The sequence below is a fragment of the Marmota flaviventris genome, chromosome 3, assembly GCF_047511675.1.
Source record: "Marmota flaviventris isolate mMarFla1 chromosome 3, mMarFla1.hap1, whole genome shotgun sequence".
Classification (NCBI taxonomy): Eukaryota; Metazoa; Chordata; class Mammalia; order Rodentia; family Sciuridae; genus Marmota; species Marmota flaviventris.
The window spans coordinates 7,262,002-7,282,036 of NC_092500.1; the positions used below are offsets into that span (position 1 = coordinate 7,262,002).

Below are 20,035 nucleotides of genomic sequence, written 5' to 3' on the forward strand. Positions count from 1 at the left end.
GCAGGCAGAGTTAGGGAGTGCAGACTACGTGCCAAGCGCCAAGTGCACACAGTAAATAAGAATTGCTCGCATGAGTATATAAAACAAGCTTTGGAGGGAAAAGATTTGAGGGGTCCTTCCTACTTTAGCCAGGGAAGGGCTAAGGCTGGAGCACTTTAGCTCAGCTAAGAAGGCTGAGGATTTGACCTTCCCGCCTGGGAATTAATATCCCTCTCCATATAAGGTGAAGCGCCTCTCAGAATACTTGGATTGCAGCAGCCCCAATTGCAGAGGCCTTTGGACAGCCCAGAAGATAGCTGTGACCTAATTGATGTACTATGGGTACAACTGAGGCACCCAGCAGATGCTCCTTGAGGTGTTATTGCCCTAATAAATCTGCCTCTCTCTCCCTGAGGAAACCATCAATCCTTTGCTGAAATAATCCACTATCCAACTAGCTGAGAAACCAGCTCCAGGGAGACAAGTTCACAGTTAAATGTTTTTGGAGAGTCCATGCAGGTATGGGTGTATGATTTTATTTCTTGATTCCATTTCCACAGTGAAGTAAATGGCTTCAGATAAATGACAGCAATTATCTCTTCCCCACACCCCAATTATGCCCTTTGTCTCCAGGTCTCACTTCTCTCAGTTTCTGGGTCATCAAGTCCTGAGGCTCAGTCTCTGATGTGTGACATGGATACAGCCACCCCTCCCAAGCAGCTGGTAATGAAACATGAGAGGAGAACAGCAGAAAGGTGGAGCCAACTGTGGGGAATCACAATTCCAGGGCCCCCCAAAGGGCTAGAATGATCACAGCAGAGATGCTCCTAAAAATAGTGGCATGAATTCTAGAACAGGGACCCGCATATGTGGGCTAAGTAGTTACTATAACTGTTCTGTGGGAGGGGAAAAGAGCCAAGGAGTCTGCCAGGGGTGGGGGTGGGAAGCACCTCCTACACCACAATGTCTTTGGAGCACTTCAACAATTCCCCAAGGAGCCTCTGACCACTGTTACAACCCTAGCTTTCTAAGGGACTTGCCAATCACCAGCTCTTCCACTTGGACTGAAGAGGGAAGCATGAGGCCACAGCCTTCATAGCTTGGGTAACCTTGCCCAGGCCAAAGCTCCAAGATGCAAGAAAGGATACAGCATGTCCTGCGGGAGCGGGTGGTCTGAGAAGGCACTGAGGGACAGGCCCTCCAAGGAGGCCTGTAGGGTCTGGGTAGTACTGTGATTAATCAGGAGGCCCATACTCTGGACCTAGGGGAGAAGAGGGTAGTGAAGGTAGGACTTCTCTAAACATCCCCTACCCCCTGTACTTCTGACCTCCTAAGGGCTGCTGTAGCCAGATCCAACCTCCAAAAAGATGGTGTTGAGGGTTGAGCCCCACAGGGGTTGCATGTCATCCAATTTCCACCCACCTGAAGGAAGAAGTCACGAAGAGCTCTGCGTGTGGTATTTGAGAGGGTAGATAGGTCTGCCAAAGCTGCAACTTGCAGAACATGACCCACCTCTTCATGAGAGAGGACACTGCTGCTGTTGTACCGCACAAACTAGCCCAGGAAGAGAAGCCCCAAATACCCAGTGATTTGGAGGAAATGCCATTTCCGGTGCCCTGCTGCACTGGGCAATGAGCTGGGGATCCTGTTTTGAAGTCCATAGAACCCTGCCTTCAAGAGTGCTGCTTTGGTGGGTAGGGGTGAGGTAAATGAAGCAACTGAGGTCCTGAGGCAACTTTCCCTAACTGACCCTCTGGCCTTGCCTCCTTCCTCCCCCAGCTTTGCACCATACACTAATGGCCAAGATGAACTGTGCATTTTCCATAACCTACCACCGCCTGCTTTTGTATCTGGTGTTCTCATTTTACTACCTGAAATACCTTCAATACCTTCCTCCTCTCTGCCTATTAATCCTTCAAGCCTCAGATAAAATGTTACCTTCACCCTATAAAAGCAGTTACTCTCTTCTTTGTGTTCCCATACCAACCAATGATTTCTTTGTAGATCCACTTCACTATCATTCATAGACTCACTGCTTTGATATTTATTCAATGGACATTTACTATATGCCAAGCACTTAGCATCTCTTCCACTCCACCACACAAAACATATTCAACTCTTCATTTGTCTATCTCCTTCTCTAGATGGAGGAACCCTTAGAAGCTTAGATTTTGGCTCATTGACATCCTCGGCAGACTTGGCATGTGGTGACAGAAATAAGAGAAAAGGATCAGGGTCTTTGGGGTGAGGATATTAGATATTCAAAGGAATTCTGTGAGGAGGCCTCTTGGAGTTGAAGGTCCACTAAGCCCCTCTGCCTTATTTGAGGATAAGGGTTACCTAAAACAAATGTCCCAAGTCTCTTCAGCACCACCCAGCTCATGACATTTTTCAGACCATAGGGCCATTGTTTCTGTACTTACCAGTGTCATAAGCCTCAATATCTCGGATCTAAGGAAGGAATTTTCTCCAGCATCCAAGAGAGTAAACAGCAAAAACCTATTCCAGGGCTGGGAGGCCACATGGAGCGCTGCAGGCAAAACCAGTCCCCCAGGTGGTTAATGCTGCTTTTCCAAAGCCCTGAGGACTAGGCTGACACTTGTCCTAGTGATAAGCTTCTCCTAGTGACCCAGCTTCAGGCAGGCCATTGGACAGCCTGCTCCAACAGGTTTCTTTCTTTCCTGAGCTATCTATCCATCTGTTCTGACTGGCTCAGTGAAACAGTATATCCCATGATTGTGGGAGGCAGGCAACAGGAAGGGCTCTGCCATTTAAGAGCATTTTGAGACCATGGCTGGGTAGGTCACCTGACCTCTCTGAACCTCAGTGTTCTCATGTTTATAAAGGGTATGATAGTACCTTTACGGTATTATTAAAAGAATTAAACAAGATGAGTATGAATTACACAACAGGGGATGGAAGCCTTTGAAAGAAAGGTAGCAAGGGCTGACCTCCTCTAATCTCCCCCAGGGAAACATCATAGAATGAGGAAGATTTCTACCAAGGTCTGGGCTCCGGGCATACACGTAGTCAAGCAAGGCCTCCAGGCAGCCAACACAGCCCTGTGACAATAGAGGGTCCTTCTGCAAAACAACACAAAAAACAAAAACAAGAATAGGAATTAGGGTCACATTTTGCTACCAATAGGTTTTGGTGTTAACTAAGAAAAAAAACATTTGGTAATCAAGAGTTATTTGGATTTCAGAATTTAAGATTTGGGATATGGCCATGTAGATAATTAAGAATTCTTGTCTTCATCTATCACCCATAAACAGAGCACAATGCCTTTTTCAAGACAGAATTTTGTTTCAGAAAAGAAGATGGACCTTGGGCCCTACTGAGAGATTCACATATTACAGACATTGGAAGACTCCACAGTTTATCTAGGCGAGTGGGTTTCAACCAATTTTTCAAAAACAGAAACCTTTCATCAAACAAAATTTTATGCTAATGATCACATGAAAAAAATCTCATGATCATCAGTCAGAAAAATGCAAAACAACACTATCAAGAGATACAAGTACATACTCACCAATGACTGAACTTGAAAAGACTGACAATACCAAGTGTTGGTGAGAATGTGGAGAAATTGGAACTCTTATTGGAAAGGTAAAATGGTATAGCCACTTTGGAAAACAACTTGGTGGTTTCCTCTAAAGTTAAACATAATTACCTTATGTGGTAGGCAGAATTTTAAGATGGCCCATGACTTTTACTCAGATGATCTCCTGTGATTTTATTATATGGAAAAAGGGAGATTGTTCAGATGGGCCCAAACTAATTACATGAACCCTTTAGAAGCAGAGTTGTCTATATGATGACAGAAGAAGAATCAGCAAGTTAAAGTGTGAGAAGGACTCAATGTGCTACTGCTGGTTTGAAGCTGGAGAGGCCCTGTGAGAAAGAATTTGAGTAACCTTAAAGAGCTGAAAGAAGTCCCTTAGGATGAATCCATTTGTCCCAGATAAGCACCCAGCCTAGTTAATACTTTGATTTCAGCCTTGTGGAACCCTAAGTGGAGAACCTGGCTAAGCCTACCCAAACATATAACCTACTGAATTGTGAAATTATAAATGAATGTTTAGGCCATTAAGTTTATGGTATTTTGTTACAAAGCAATAGAACACTATTGCATCATTTGACCCAGCAGGTCCACTTCTAGGTATTTACCCAAGAGAAATAAAAACATATATCCACATAAAGATTTGTACTTCAGGGGCTGGGGTTATAGCTCAGTTGGTACTGTGCTTGCCTAGCATGCATGCACAAGGCCCTGGGTTCAATGCCCAGCACCAAAAAAAAAGAAGAAGAAGGAGAGGAGAGGAGAAGGAGAAGGTTTGTACTTCAATATTAAAAGCAACTTCATTTATAATGCTAAAAATCTGGAAATCCCAAATGTCCATCAGTATGTGGAATAAATAAATATAATATAGCCATATAAAGGAATATAATTTAACAATAAAAAGAAATGAATTAGGGGCTGGGGTTGCAGCTCAGTGGTATATCACTTGCCTAGCACATGTGAGGCACTGGGATCAATTCTCAGCACTGCATATAAATAAATAAATAATAAAAGTCTCATCTACAACTGAAATTTTTAAAAATTTTAAAAGAAGAAATGATGGGGCTGGGGATGTGGCTCAAGCGGTAGCGCGCTCGCCTGGCATGCGTGCGGCCCGGGTTTGATCCTCAGCACCACATACAAACAAAGATGTTGTGTCCGCCTAAAAATAAATATATATATATATATATATATATATATATATTCTGGCCTTTTCCCAGGTACCCAAGACTATATACAGCCATAGGTCAGCATGCCACAGTTTTCTCACCTGATAAGGAGCTCTGGCCCTACTGCCACTTTAATTAACCCTGCATTCATTCAATCCCTAGATGGTGGGTGAGGAGCCAGGGGGCTGGGCATTAGGAAAACTAGGGACTATTGCTCAAATAACAATAGCTCCTGTTACCAAGATGTACTTCCTGGGACACTGAAAGAATATGAATTTTGTGACCAAAAAGACCTACCTTTGAATCCTGACCTGAAGGTATCTGATCACAGGTGTATTACTTAACGTCTCTGGGACTATTTCCATGTCCACTTTATAAAGAAGTCATATGATGGTCAAGTGCCTTGTAGAGAGCAGGCTACTCAGCACACTGTATTCTCTCTCCCATCCTCCTCACCTCCTACTCTCATAGAATCCTTAACCTGACATTAGCATCTGCTCCTGTCGAAATGATCCTGAGATCATTCAAGTCTATAAAACTAATTAGCTCCTGAAATACCAATCTTATAACAACATATTCCACTCCCACCCAAAGCAGAAAGACAAGTCTGAGTAAGAAAGCTATCTGCCTCTTCTCTAGGCAGACCTACCCTTTTCCCCTTACCCAATTTCCCCAGGAATGTAGCAGCTAGATTTGAATCCGAAGCCAGCCTGAAAGAGCTCTGCAATGATTTGAATTTATCTCCCAAATTTCATGTTTTGGAAACTTAATTCCCAAAGGCATTTGATAATGGTATTTGAGAGATGGGACTTTGGGGAGGTGATTAATCCATTCATTGGTTAATGGGTTATTGTGGGACTGGCTTTATGTGTTTCCTACAATCTGTGGAGTGCCTAAATGTCTAGAATTATATCGTTTTTTATGTGTCCTCATTTTTTCATTCAACAAACAGTACTTGATGCCAATTCTGTGCCAAGCTCTACGTTCTTATCATGTATAAGGGAATCATTTCCCCCTCCCTATTAGATAAAAAGCATTTCTTGCACTAAGGAGGGACTTATCTAACAGACAAGATGCTAGCTTAACACCTGAATTAAGTGCCACTCAGAATTAAGGAATTAAAGTTCCTGCTCCCATAAACTTAAACTCTTAAGATTGTGGCCAGCTGGCTACGTTTCCGTAATGCAGCACATTTTTTTCCCTCTTGTGAGCCAGCTCATCTGGCTAGGAGAAAGAATGGTTTAAAAGTTCATTTTGGATAGATATGATGAAGTATAGCAAAATATTAATGGTAGAGACTAAGTGGTAGGTGGATGGGTGTTCATTATAAAATTCTCTTATATTTGCTGAATGTTTGGAAATTTCCGGCAACAAAATAAAACATTCTAATTCAAGTCCCAGCCATGCTTCACTATATGTTTATCAGCAAATAAAGCTGACATATTAATTTTCATCAAACTCCTGAATTCTTAACTAGTTTTGAGCCCCCCAAAGGGAAAAGAGATACAAAGATGAACCAGACTAAGTCCCTGTCCTTGAGGCTCTCACACTCTGGTGGGGGATACTAGTATGAAAATGGAAAAACCTAAAACAAGAGAGCTGAGTGCCTGTCATGATAGCTATGTGATCCCTGAAGAGCCCAGAGCCTTGTGCATAGATGCAACACAGGACAAGATTCAGCCTAACTAACCAAACACAGGGCCCACTCCCAGGACCCCCAACATCCTTCACAGGTCCTGATACTAAGTGGAGAGGCTCAGTATATAATGGTTGGATAAAAAATGATCTCCAAGGACTCTGAACTATAAAACATTCTTCTGAGGTGAACATCTGTGTTGCTTGCCCAAGATCTATTCCTTCTTCCGGTAACAATTTTCCTTCAGGTTCAGTCCATGTGGGCTGTGAAGAGGTGGCCATACACTCATACACTCCAGCTCCAGGAGAAGGCACAGGCCATGCCAATCAGAACATCCACATCCTGGCCATGGTGATGGGTGCACTACCCACACCAGGCTAATGAGACTCAATTCTAAAAACTTCTGGGAAAGAGAAAGTTTCTTTCCACTGAGAGGATATAAGCCTGGAGCTGCTATTGCTCATCCTACCATCCTTTTGAGGTCAAAGCTGACAGTAAGGAATGCAGAACCAAAAGATGGAAGCAGAGTTCTGATGGCACTGTCTGAGGCTCTGGGACCCTGCTGTGCCTGAGGCCATTTGTGACCCCTGGACTTCTTAATCAGGAGCTCAATTTATGCTTCATTTCTGTCACTGTAGCTTTAAAAGTCTCAACCAACCACCCTCCAGGACCTGTTGAGAATACCAGGCTCTTGACAGGCAACACCCCCTCTTGTTATTGCCCTAAGAGAAGCAGTTCCCACGGCCAAGGTCCCACTCAGCAAGGGCCTTACCTGAACAAGGAGGTTCTGTAGTCCAATCACCAGGGCCAGCACTTGTGATGTTCCCAATGGAGCTAGAATATTATCCTCAGGAGCTGGCAGTGGCTGGGACCCTGAGGGTGCCAGGGCCACCAGGGCAGAGGAAAAGTTTTGCTGCAGTGCTGTCCGCAGGAAACGTAAGATGGCAGCTAAAAGCAGAAGACTCCTCACACCCAGTTCCTACCTCTTTCCCTACATCCCACCCAACTCTGTCACAGGAGAGGAGACAATACTGATGAGATAATTATGGAGTGACCACAGGCTGGTTTGGGTGGGGGGGCTATCTCAGAATCTAGAGGAAAAGCTCATTTTCTAATGGAGACTCCAGGGCCCACACCTGACAGCAGTGCAGGCTTTTTCTTCGGAAAGCTGAGGGCCTTCAATAATTGGTCCAGTTCCACGGACAGTGTCTGGTGAACCTGGCAGGGCAGGAGGTAAAAGGCTAAGCCCCAGTTCTGGGAGCCTAGGCAGAAAATAGTCTGACCCCATACCTTTCCCACCCCCCACACCACATACATACCCTCTGCATTGTAAGGGGACAGAGAAGGCCATGCAGAGTCTTCTCAGACTTACCTGGCTTCAGGAGTGTAAGGAGGAAAATCATGCCTGTATCTAAAGAACTAACTATTCTCCCAAATCTCCCCTATCTTCAATGGCCTCCTCCACCAGAGAGACTTCACTAGCTTGATCTGTGGTTCTGTCTCTGGCTCTACCACCACCCACCTAACTCAGAAGACTTGTAGTTAGACATGAAAATCAAAACCCTGCTCTGCCACTTCCTGTGTGGTCTTGGCAAGTCACTCCGCCTTTATCAGCCTGCCTCACTTTCTTCCTTCATGAAATGAAGACTACACCTCCTGCATCCTCCCTTCAGAGCAACTGTAAGGGAAAGTTGAGGATCAACCTTGGTGAACATGCACTGAATGTCACACTGTTCTCAGCACAAGCTGCCTAAGGGCAGGAACTACTACTCTGCTTGGCTATGTCACAGTTTGACACAAAGCAGTTCCTTATTTAAGTTTCTTATTCAAACTAAAAAGTTCCTTCTCAGCAAAAGAAACAACTAGTGAGGTGAACAGAGAGCCTACAGACTGGGAGCAAATCTTTACCACAAGCACATCAGATAGAGCACTAATCTCTAGGGAATATAAAGAATTCAAAAAGCTAAACACCAAAAAACCAAATAACCCAATCAATAAATGGGCAAAGGACCTGAACAGACCCGTCTCAGAAGATGATATACAATCAATCAACAAATATATAAAAAAATGTTCAACATCTCTAGCAATTAGAGAAATGCAAATCAAAACCACTCTAAGATTTCATCTCACTCCAGTCAGAATGGCAGCTATTAAGATTACAAACAACAATAAGTGTTGGTGAGGATGTGGGGGAAAAGGCACACTCATACATTGCTGGTGGAACTGCAAATTGGTGCAGCCAATATGGAAAGCAGTATGGAGATTCCTTGGAAAACTGGGAATGCAACCACCTTTTGACCCAGCTATCCCACTCCTTGGTCTATAAACAAAGGACTTAAAAATAGCATACTACAGGGACACAGCCACATCAATGTTTAAAGCAACAAAATTCACAATAGCTAAATTGTGAAACCAACCTAGATACCCTTCAGTAGATGAATGGATTTTTAAAATGTGGCATTTATACACAATGGAATATTACTCAGCAATAAAAGATAATGAAATCATGGCATTTGCAGGTAAATGGATGGAGCTGGAGGAGATAATGCAAAGTGAAGTTACCAATTCCAAAAAAGCAAATGTTGAATGTTTTCTCTGACATAAAGAGACTGATTCATAGTGAGGTAGCGGGATGGAGCGTGGGGGGAATAGATGAACTCTAGAAAGGGCAGAGGGGTGGGAGGGGAAGGGAGCAGGCATGGGGTTAGAAATGAAGGTGGAATGTGATGGTCATCATTATCCAAAGTACATGTATGAACACACAAATTGGTGTGAATATATTTTGTATACAACCAGAGATGTGAAAAATTGTGCTCTGTATGTGTAATATGAATTATAATGCATTCCACTGTCATGTATAAATTTTTTAAAAAATTAATTAAAAAGTTTTTTTTTAAATCCCTGTTGGGCTGGCTCAGTGGTAGAACACTTGTCTAGCATGCACAAGGCCCAGAGTTTAACCCCCAGCACTGAAAAAAAACTTAAAACTCTCTGTTGGCTGATGGAAGCAGGAGGTTCTTGGCAGAAGAATCAACCTGTAAAAGCATATGGAGAGGGCTGGGGTTGTGGCTCAGTGGTAGAGTGCTTGCCTAGCATGTGCAAGGCCCTGGGTTCTAACCTCAGCACCACAAAAAATAGATTAATAAAATAATTGTGTCCAACTACAACTAAAAATAAATATTAAAAAAATATGGAGATGTCATGCTAATATAAAAACTTATATGGGAACTCTGTACTACCTGCTTGATTTTTCTACAAATCTATGTAAAACTGTTCCTAAAATAAAGTGTATTAAAAATAAATGTAGGGCTGGGGTTGTGGCTCAGTGGTAGAACACTCATCTAGCACCTGTGAGGTACTGGGTTTGATCCTCAGCACCACATAAAAATAAATAAAATAAAGGTATCGTGTCCATCTACAACTAAAATAACTTTTTAAATAAATAAATGAAATTGAGTGCAGTGGTGCACACCTGTCATCTCAGCAACTTGAGAGGCTGAGGCAGGAGGATTGCAGACTTGAGACCAACCTCAGCAATTTAGGGAAACCCTGCCTCAAAAAAATAAAAAGGGCTAGAGATGTAGCTCAATGGTAAAGTGTCCCTAGGTTCTATTCCCAGTACCAACATAATTATAGAGATGTGAAAGAGCAGAGCTAATGAGAAAAAAATACACACTTGACCAGCGGACAGGAAAGAAGGGTAGAAATGACAGGAGTAAGGCTGCAGAGGGCCAAGCCAAGACAAAAAAAAACTGCCAAAGGAGTCTAGAGAGAGTGAGGACAGATGACAGGACATACAGTGGAGGATGAGCTGCTAACCAGGAGATGGTAAACTGGCCACACAGGGGGCGAGGACTGATGATCAGATCAAGATAGAGTATATGTGGTAAAGACAGAGGAACACAGGTGACTGGCCAGGTGTAAGTCGAGGGCCAGGGCAGAGCCATGGGCAAGGTGCAGGTCCCAGGGAAAGATTCCTGTCTCAAATCAACCATATGCAACAACCTTCAAGGTCTGCCAGTATAAATCTGCTGCAGCTTGTCACCACCCCATGAGCCAGGATGATTTTTGTCTGGGAGGAGCAGCCAGCCTTGGGGAGATACCTGAATGTGAAGCAGCCCTCTGGGGAGTTGCACATGTGATGACAAGACACAGGAGAGAGAGGCAGGGAGAAACAGAGGTGCCCTGTGGATATACCCACTGCTCTTCCATTATCTGTATCACCTTCCGGAACACTAACAAAGACAGCTAACCACGTGTGGCACTTCACAGATTGCCCTTCAGCATTTCAAGGTCATGGGCTGGCTCCTGGCTCCCTGTCCAATCTGACCTACACCATTCACATTCTCCTACTCACATTCTAGCCACAGAGAGCACCTTACTTCTCTCCAAATATGGACCCTATGTCCTAACTTTGTGCAGCTTCATGTCTTTACCACATATACTCTACCTTGAGTGTCTTTCTCCATAATCTTCACTGGGTATAATCTTTCTTACTTTGAGGCTTTGCTTGAACTACAAGTCCCTTAAGCATAGGGAAAATGCTATATTCCTTTTTTATTCCTCTTGTTCCAAGAATATAGCTTGGCATGTAGATGATTCGTGTGTGTTAAAAAGATTAATTTAAATCAACTTTACAGCAACTGTGAGATGTTTTGCACCAGTTTGTAGGTAAAGAAACAAACTCAGAAGTAGTTAAGTACCTTGCCAAGCTCACACAATTAAGAAGCCAGAGAGTTGGGGCCAGAATTCAGGCTTTTCATTACTTCTTTGAAGTGCCATCCCATGCCTCAAAGTCGTGGAGTGACAGACTAACCTGCAAACTGCCACTGTGTTGCTGGGCAGAAAAGGAGGCGGTGAGCAGCCAGGCAGAGCACAGCAGTGCAGTCCTGGGAGAGCTTGCCTCTGCCCAGGTGGGAGAGCCCATCTCTGTCCAGGTTAGTGCCAGCATCTTCTCCAGAAGCTCTATCAGAGCTGTGGTGCTCAAGAGCACTGCAGCAGCTATAGGGGAAAGGCAGGGCAAGGGCCACATGTTACACAGGAGCACCAGATGTTCAGCACCTAGTGAGGCTTCAAGCATATGAAAATAAACAAAAGAATTAGCATGAGGCCCTAAGAGTCCCAGAATCATTGAAAACCACAGGTTCTCAGAACCAGAGAGGACCTATGACCATGAGCCACACACACACCCCTAGTTATTTTTTTAAGACAAAAAAATTGAGGGTCACAAATACTGCCCAGTACCCTTCCTCTTCGCTGTCCCCCCCTGGGCCCCTGCACCTCTTTTCTGACTGCTGAGCGTGGTCTGATGCAGGCTCCAGTACAGGAAGTTGAAGGAAGGCTGCAGGATGTCCACATCATTGGGACTGCACTTCCCACACAGTTTGCTCACTGTAAGAAATGAGTCTCCAGTGGCCTACTGAGCAGTAGTCCGTGGCTTTAATGCACACCAGCAGTCACACTTCTCACAGATGAGAGCCCACAACTATTGATTTCAGACTTCAGTCTTGGGGAGCAAGCACAAACTAAGTGCTCCTGACATTTCAGCCAGTGGAAAGTGACAAACCTGAAGGTATATTCACACCCTTCACCTGAATAACCCAGGGATGTTGCCCACAGCTGCAGATTAGCCAGAACAGACCGTGCAGGTGGAGCTAGTCAAGGGCATCCTTTAACTGTGTATATGCCGTCACAGACTCCAGAATGCAAGGGTCTCTAGAGGTCATCCAGGCCAACCTATCACCTTAGCATGAGTCCTTGCTCCATGAGATCATCTAGCCTCCCAATTCTCCTAACAATGGAGCACACTGTCTTCCCATGGGAACTCTGTCATAATCATGCACAGTTCCCAGCTCTTGCCATATCCTCTCTGTCATATCACCTCCCTCTGGCTAACTCCTTAACTATTAGTAAGCAATCAAGATTCAGCTCAAAGTTCACCTCCCCAACAAATCCACCTGTAATCTCTTGAGGCAAGATTAGGTCCTCTTCTGCACTCCCCATCCCTTAACAGAGCAGATATTACACTGAAGAGTAGACATCTATAGAACATTTCCTTCTCCTCCTGGGAATTACCACTCCCTATCTCCCTATACCTTACTAAATTCTTGTTTACTTTTAACAGCCATATTACATTCTGACTTCTCATTGGCTTGTGGTCAACCCAACAAGCAGGTCTCTCCCCACTGTCATCTCCCCTCTTGAACCATAGTCCTCTCCTCCCAGTGCTCTCAAATAAAAGTCCTCGATTACAGATAAATATTACAGATAAATAGCTACTACATCACACCTAGATTTCAGCCTCTTACTCCTTTTTGTTAGGGGCCCTTTTGAAGGCTTATTTTTGTTACACACAGATCTCCTTCCAGCTTGATGGTAGCCTTGGTCAGACAGGTGAGTAGTGATTACAAGCACCAGGCAGTGGCAGGGTCTGCAGCCATCCCCAGAGACCTTTTCTGAGCCTGACACTGATCATCTCTTGACAAGGACTATGCTCTGGCAGGAAAAGTGTCCCCTCCTCCCCTATAGCCCAAGCCTGAGTCTACAGACATGGAAAACAAGTCATTTTTCCATTAATTTCAAACAATTGTCTCAACAATTCTTCCTGCAGGTGCTGCCTATGAATCAATGACTGCATTCATGAACAGTAAACGGTTCCAATGAGGACAAGGGTGTGTGTAAGAAAGACACCTAGAGAACTGTGAGCGGGGTCATCAGAGCTGAGTCGGCTGTGCGATGAGGTGGAGAGCTGACTTGGTCCCAGGAAACATGAATTGACACAGCTAGTATTTGTTAAAGACCTACCATGTGCCAAGCACTATGTGGCCTTCTGCATCTATCAGACCAGGTATTCCTAATCTCAACATCAGGGAAGTATCATTATCTTCCCTAGGAGGAGCCTAGGTTTGGTACAAGTAAGGTGACTGCCGAACACCACATAGCTAGTGACTGATCTGACATGCAAGCCTGGGCCTTCCTTACTACAGAGCTTGTGCCTGTCAACACAGGTATTGGCCAGCGATGGGGGTGAGGGAGTTTCCCAAACACTCCCTGAGAAGAAGCAGAGGAACCCCCAAAAGATCTCTCAGCAAGAATCCCCTGGGGACAGACTGAGCTGCTAGCTTCTTCCAAAGAAATGAAAGGATGGAAGGAAGAAGAGAACACTAGCATACTGTAGGTCTAGCCCTGGGCCCTTGGCACTGTCCCAAGCAGGGAGGCACCTTGGTGAAGCAGTTTCATGGCCATGCTGTCCAGTTCTTGCTCTGATTTGTTCCTCAGCTGTACCAAAGAGAGGAGGCTCAGCAGCAGCGGCAGGTTCCCCGAGGCTGTTAAGAAGCAGGGCTGGTCAGGACTCTGAGCTCAGATCACCTGAAGGTCAGATATCTTACCCTGCCATAAACAGCCCTGAATCAGAGGCTGAATTCTCTATTTCCAAAGGATCAGGTGGTTTCTTGGGATTTGCCACTTCTTCCTTCTTCATGGGGGACACGGCAACAGATACACCGAGTGATAACTCTGGATTGGTACCAGAAATTCATTATTTCATTTAATGCATTAAAAACCAGGTGAAGCCGGCACAGCAGCTCACACCTGTAATCCCAGCGGCTCAAATGGCTGAGACAGGAGGATCTCAAGTTCAAAGCCAGCCTCAGCAACTTAGCAAGGCACTAAGCAACTCAGTAAGACCCTGTGTCTAAAAAATTCAAGAAAGGACTGTGGATGTGGCTCAGTGGTCAAGTGCCCCTTAGTTCAATCCCCGATACAAAAAAAAAAAAAAATGTGAAGCAAATATTGTTATTTCAACTCTGCAGTTAAGAAATTGAGGCCCACAGTGGCCAACTGGCTTTTTTCTTCTCTTCAAGGTCCACAGCTAGAGAAGGGCAAGGTTCTGTAGTCTGAATGTTTGTGACCTACAAAATTCCTACACTAAAATATTTGCTTGTTCATTCATTTGTACTAGGGATTGAACTCAGGGGCACTTAACCACTGAGCCATAAACCCACCTTTTTTTTGTATTTTAGAGACAGGGTCTCACTGAGTTGCTTAGTGTCTTGTTAAGTTGCTGAGGCTGTCATGATCCTCCTGCCTCAGCCTCCCGAGCCACTAGGATTACAGGCATGCAACACCATGCCTGGCTATGCTGAAATCTTAATCCCAATGTGTAATGGTATTAGAAAGTGGGATCTTTGTTAGGTGACTATGTCATAAGGCAGAGCTCTTGTGAATGGGATTAGTGCCCTTAGAAAAGGAATTCCAAAAAGTTCCTTCCCTTGCCTCTGTGTGAGAACACAGTAAGATGTCTATGAAGCAGCAAGTGGAGCCTCCCCAGACACCAAGTCTGCTGGTAACTTGATTTTGGATTTCCCAGCCTTCAGAACTGTGAGGAAATAATTTAAGTTACTTCTAAGTCACTGTCTATGGTACTCTGTAATAATAGCTGTAACAGACTGAGACATAGGACCAAGACTTGAACCCACATCTGAATTCTGTGCCTATGGCCTTTCCACTATACATTCCCACTAAATCTGTGGTTCTTCTGCAGTATTATCAGTTAGACATGTCTGGTTCTTCCTTGCAAAGAAAGAATTAGGTCCTTCGGATGCTCTTAAATCTACCTCTAAATCCCAGTCCTCAGTCAGGACTGGACCAAATACATCATGAATCTTCTCCCACTTTGTCTTGATGGCTCAGAAATTTGGTTAAAAATATATAGTCTCTCTAAAAATAGGAAAGACAAACCCATCCCAATTTTCAATATCTTTATAATGTACCAAAAATTGAGCTTCCTTGACTCCAGGGGTCCCATTCCAGACTTGGAAACTATCCTGGATCTTACTAGGAGTTTCCAACATATCACAGATCCAACTCCTTCCCAGGGCACTGCTGGCTTCCATCCTCTCCCAGATTTCTCTCTTCTTTCCACTGGGTGCTGCCATTATTGAGACAAACAGCTCTGAGCACATGCTGTGAAGGGTAGGGACATTCATGCACACACCAAACACACCCACTTATGTTACACACACACACACACACTAAACCTAGAACATTATGTCACACTGGCCTGACTTTTCTTTTGCAGCAATAACCCTGATTCTCTCTTCTAAAGCACACCTCACCAAGACTGAGCTGCCCATTCCTGGCTGGCTTTCAGGTTAAAACATACCCAAGGCACCTAAAGACTGACCTCCTGACGGGGAGGCCCCATGCTCCACCAACAGGTGTTGCAGGATGAGCAAGAAGTGGCCTCGGATGAGACCATCCACTTGGACATCTTCATTCCTCCTCAGGAAGGTCCTCAGGATCATCAGTACCTTGCGGGCTGTGTCCACTGGGCTGGAATAGACGAGGTCCTGAGCAGGAGAGAAGGAAGCCAGAGTTTAGAGGGCATCATGACCAGGGACAGGTGGACAGTGAAGAAAAGAAGAGCCAGGAAAGTATCCAGGATGACAGTGTCACCAAAGCTGGGCTAACTCTTACTCAGTGACTATTTTGTACCAAAAGCTCAACTGGGTGCACTGACACTTCACACCATCCTGAAAACAGATCCATCCTATTAAGACCATCCCAAACAGGAGCCAATGGAGGCTCACAGAGATTCCATGATTTGCCCAAGATCACTAAGTGGCTCAAAGGATATGAATGTAGGTCTCCTGACTCCAAGCCCAACTTTCTGCTTTCCAGGATGCCTCCCTCCTGCAATGGAAGTATTAGGGTCAGGAAGACTTTGTTCTCAGGACAGAGAATCTGAGAGTGCCTTAAAGGAGAAGGGAGGGAGATGGGATGGAGATGTCACACCAGCGAAAGGATGGGCTGAGACAGATTCAGGGCACAGGAAGGGAAGTGGGGACCAAGTCAGGCCCCTTCTCTGCCGTGGCATCTGCCCATCCCTGCCCCAAGCTGTAAGGCCTTGAGTTCAGAAGATGAGAAAGGACACTGCTTTTTGTTTTGTTTTCAGAGTTATTTTATTGAGTGTATGTTAAAGTGCACAACCAGTCAGAAGCTGCACCAGTAACTGTCCTACTGATAGCTCCTGACACCTACCAGCCCAAAGGAGTCAATTCCTTTGGACAGGCTAACGTGCCAGGATAGTTAGGACTGGGTTCTATGATTCCAAGGTCACACACAGACTTCCTCTGTGGAGAGGACAGTTCCTAACACACAGAAACACGGCTACAGGGCACCTTGCCAGACAAACACTGATGTGCTGACCCCTGGGCAGGCAAGGAAGGGTGGAAACAAAGGGCATCTGTGTTTGGGTCTTCACAAACCTCACAGACGCTGAAGAAACAACTATAATATTAAGTGTAACTGCTCAGTTAGGGCCTAATAGTGTCAGGTGCTGAGCTGTGTTTATATAGTAGCCATATGTTTGTTTGTACATTATGTCCTCACAATACTTAGGTGTCATGCCAATTTTTCAAATTAGGCAACTGGGGCAGATTAATTAGTTTGCCTAGCAAGAAAGCAGTACAGTTGCAAATTCCACTACACTGTAAATTAATGAAGGGAAGGGATGAGATCTGCTTAAACTTTATTGATTTGTAGGGACACAGAAAACATCTTAGGAAAGAAATCACAAAATGGGAGAAAAATCTAGATAATTTCATCTAATTATTTTACTTTATAAGTCTGGGGGAGGGCTGGGTAGCCCAAGGTCATGGTGCCCAAGGCCAAACCAGTTTCCTGGTCCCTATCACAAGCCATCCGTGCTCCACTGCCACAGAACTGGGCCCTCAAAAATCAGAGTTAATGAGCTGGACATAGTGGTGTACACCTGTAATTCCAGAGACTCTAGAGGCTGAGGCAGGAGGATTGCAAGTTTGGGGCTATCCTCAGCAATTCAGTGAGACCCTCAGCAACTCAATGAGACCCTGTCTCAAAATAAAAAATAAAAAGGGCTGGAAATTAAGACATCTGAGTTAATGAATTTTTTTTAACAAGATCTCCCTTGTTCTTGGATAGGCAGAATTAATATTGTCAAGATAACCATACTACCAAAAGTACTATACAGTTTTAATGCAATTCCAATCAAAATCCCAATGAAATTCCTCATAGAAATAGAAAAAGCAGAATGAAATTCATCTGGAAAAATAAGAGACCCAGAATAGCTAAAGCAATCCTTAGCAAGAAGAGTGAAACAGGTGGCATCACTATACCAGACCTAAACTATACTACAGAGCAATAGTAACAAAAACAGCATGGTATTGGCACCAAAACAGACTTGTAGACCAGAATAGAGGAGATAGAGACAAACCCACATAAATACAGTTATTTATATTACACAAACGCATCAAAAACATATTGGAGAAAAGATAGCCTCTTCAACAAATGGTACTAGGAAAACTGGAAAATCATATGCACCAAAATGAAATTAAGCCCCTATCTCTCACCATGCACAAAAATCAACTCAAAGTGGATCAAGGACCTAGGAATTAAACCAGAGACCCTGTGCTTAATAGAAGATAAAGTAGGCCCAAATCTTCATCATGTCAGATTAGGCCCTGATTTCCTTAATAAGACTCCTATAGAGCAAGAATTAAAATCAAGAATCAATAAATGGGATGGATTCAAACTAAAAAAAAAAGCTTCTTCTCAACGAAAGAAACAATCAATGAAGTGAACAGAGAGCCTACAGAATGGGAGCAATTTATCACACGCATATCAGATAGAGCAGTAATCTCTAGGACTTATAAAGAACCCAAAAATCTTAACACCCCAGTTGGGATGGTAGCTCAGTGGTAGAATGCTTGCCTAGCATGTGTGACGCACTGGGTTCGATTCTCAGCACCACATACAAATAAATAAAATAAAGGTCCATCAACAACTAAAAAAAATATTTAAAAAAAAATCTTAACACCAAAAATAAATAAATAAATAACCCAATTAATAAATGGGCCAAGGACATGAACAGATACGTCTCAGAAGATGATATATAATCAATCAACAAATATATGAAAAAATATTCAACATCTCTAGCAATTAGAGAAATGCAAATCAAAACCACTCTAAGATTTCATCTCACTCCAGTCAGTATGGCAGCTATTAAGAATACAAACAACAATAAAAGTGTTGGCGAGGATGTGGGGAAAAAGGCACACTCATACATTGCTGGTGGAACTGCAAATTGGTGTAGCCAATATGGAAAGCAGTATGGAGATTCCTTGGAAATCTGGGAATGGAATCTCCATACTGCTTTCCATATTGGCTGCACCTTTGACCCAGCTATCCCACTCCCTGGTCTATAAACAAAGGACTTAAAAACAGCATACTACAGGGACACAGCCACATCAATGTTTATAGCAGCATAATTGACAATAGCTAAATTGTGGAACCAACCTAGATACACTTCAATAGATGAATGGATAAAGAAAATGTGGTTATATACACAATGGAATATTACTCGGCATTAAAAGGGAATAAAATCATGGCATTTGTCGGTAAATGGATGGAGTTGGAGAATATAATGCTAAGTGAAGTAAGCCAATCCAAAAAAAAAAAAAGCCGATTGTTTTCTCTGATATAAGGAGGCTGATTCATAATGGGAATGGGTGGGGGGCAGCATGGAAGGATAGACGAACTTTAGATAGGGTTAAGGGGTGGGAGGGGCAGGGAGGGGGCATGGGGGTAGAAAAGACAGTGGAATGAGACGGACATCATTACCCTAAGTACTTGTATGAAAACATGCATGGTGTGACTCTACTTTGTATACAACTAGAGACATGCAAAATTGTGCTCTATTTGTGTAATATGAATTGAATTGCATTCTGCTGTCATATATAACAAATTAGAATAAATAAAATAAAAACATTTTAGTTGTAGATGAACACAATACCTTTATTTTATTTATTTATATGGTGCTGAGGATGGAACCCAGTGCCCCACACATGTGAGACAAGCACTCTACCACTGAGCCACAACCCCAGCCCTGAGTTAATAAATTTTAAAGGTCCAAAAGGAAAGGGGCTACTTGGTTCTTGGTGGCCACAGTGAATGCTAGGGGAAGATGTGTACCCCACCATAGGTCCATGGGAAGGTGCTGGGCATAACCATGGCCCATTATGCAGTCTTTGCTACCCACAGCTATCCAGAACTTTCTTGAGACTGGACCTACCAGGGTGAGTTGGCCAAGCAGGAAACACACATAGCTTCTGTGACATCATTGTTTTTCACATCTCAACAACCTACATGAAGGACCACCCATTGATAACAGTGGCAATTAACAGCTTTGTTTTCAGCTGTTAATTACCCATCTCAGAAACAGAAATTGGTACCAACACATATTTTTAAACTCTTTTCCCCTCCTGTGGCTAGGAACTGGGGAGAAATGGTATGAATTATATATTTGGAATAGTCAACAGAGTTGTTCCTTACTGTTCTTTTTTACCACTGATATTTCTAGGATCTAATTTAGTGAAAAGTCATCAGCTTTGGGCTCCAGTCATGACCATGACCCTTATTAGCTATACGGGCATTTCAATTAGCCTTTCTAAGATGAACATTCTTCATTTGGCTCAGAGTCAGAGTCAATGACTAGCAAATGATGGCCTACTGTATACAGTAGACGATACAGACCACTTCCTTCATCCTCATGTTATTTCCATTTTAGGTGGAGAAAACTGAAGCCCAGAGAAGCCTCTGTCTTCATGATCAGTTTAGCTCTCCTTGTCAGAGTCAGCTTAGTGTATTGGA

At 43.7% G+C, this 20,035-nt stretch overlaps 1 protein-coding gene across 2 annotated transcripts in view; it reads right to left on the reverse strand.

Moving 5' to 3' along the window:
- Nucleotides 1-476: 476 nt before the first annotated feature.
- Nucleotides 477-20,035, reverse strand: part of Mei1 (meiotic double-stranded break formation protein 1) — a 75,146-nt gene continuing 55,587 nt past the window's right edge. The window contains exons 19-29 of one of the 2 annotated variants that reach the window (XM_071609438.1): nt 15,531-15,696; nt 13,567-13,671; nt 11,627-11,737; nt 11,163-11,347; nt 7,483-7,564; nt 7,119-7,294; nt 2,981-3,062; nt 2,403-2,509; nt 1,402-1,533; nt 1,128-1,240; nt 477-699 (exon numbers count right to left, since the gene is read on the reverse strand). In XM_071609438.1, coding sequence (XP_071465539.1) covers nt 654-699; nt 1,128-1,240; nt 1,402-1,533; nt 2,403-2,509; nt 2,981-3,062; nt 7,119-7,294; nt 7,483-7,564; nt 11,163-11,347; nt 11,627-11,737; nt 13,567-13,671; nt 15,531-15,696 — 1,305 coding nt within the window. In that variant the 3' untranslated portion in view covers nt 477-653. Of the gene's footprint in view, nt 1,241-1,401; nt 1,534-2,402; nt 2,510-2,980; nt 3,063-7,118; nt 7,295-7,482; nt 7,565-11,162; nt 11,348-11,626; nt 11,738-13,566; nt 13,672-15,530; nt 15,697-20,035 lie in introns of both variants that reach the window. The other variant, XM_071609439.1, reaches the window with a different exon arrangement.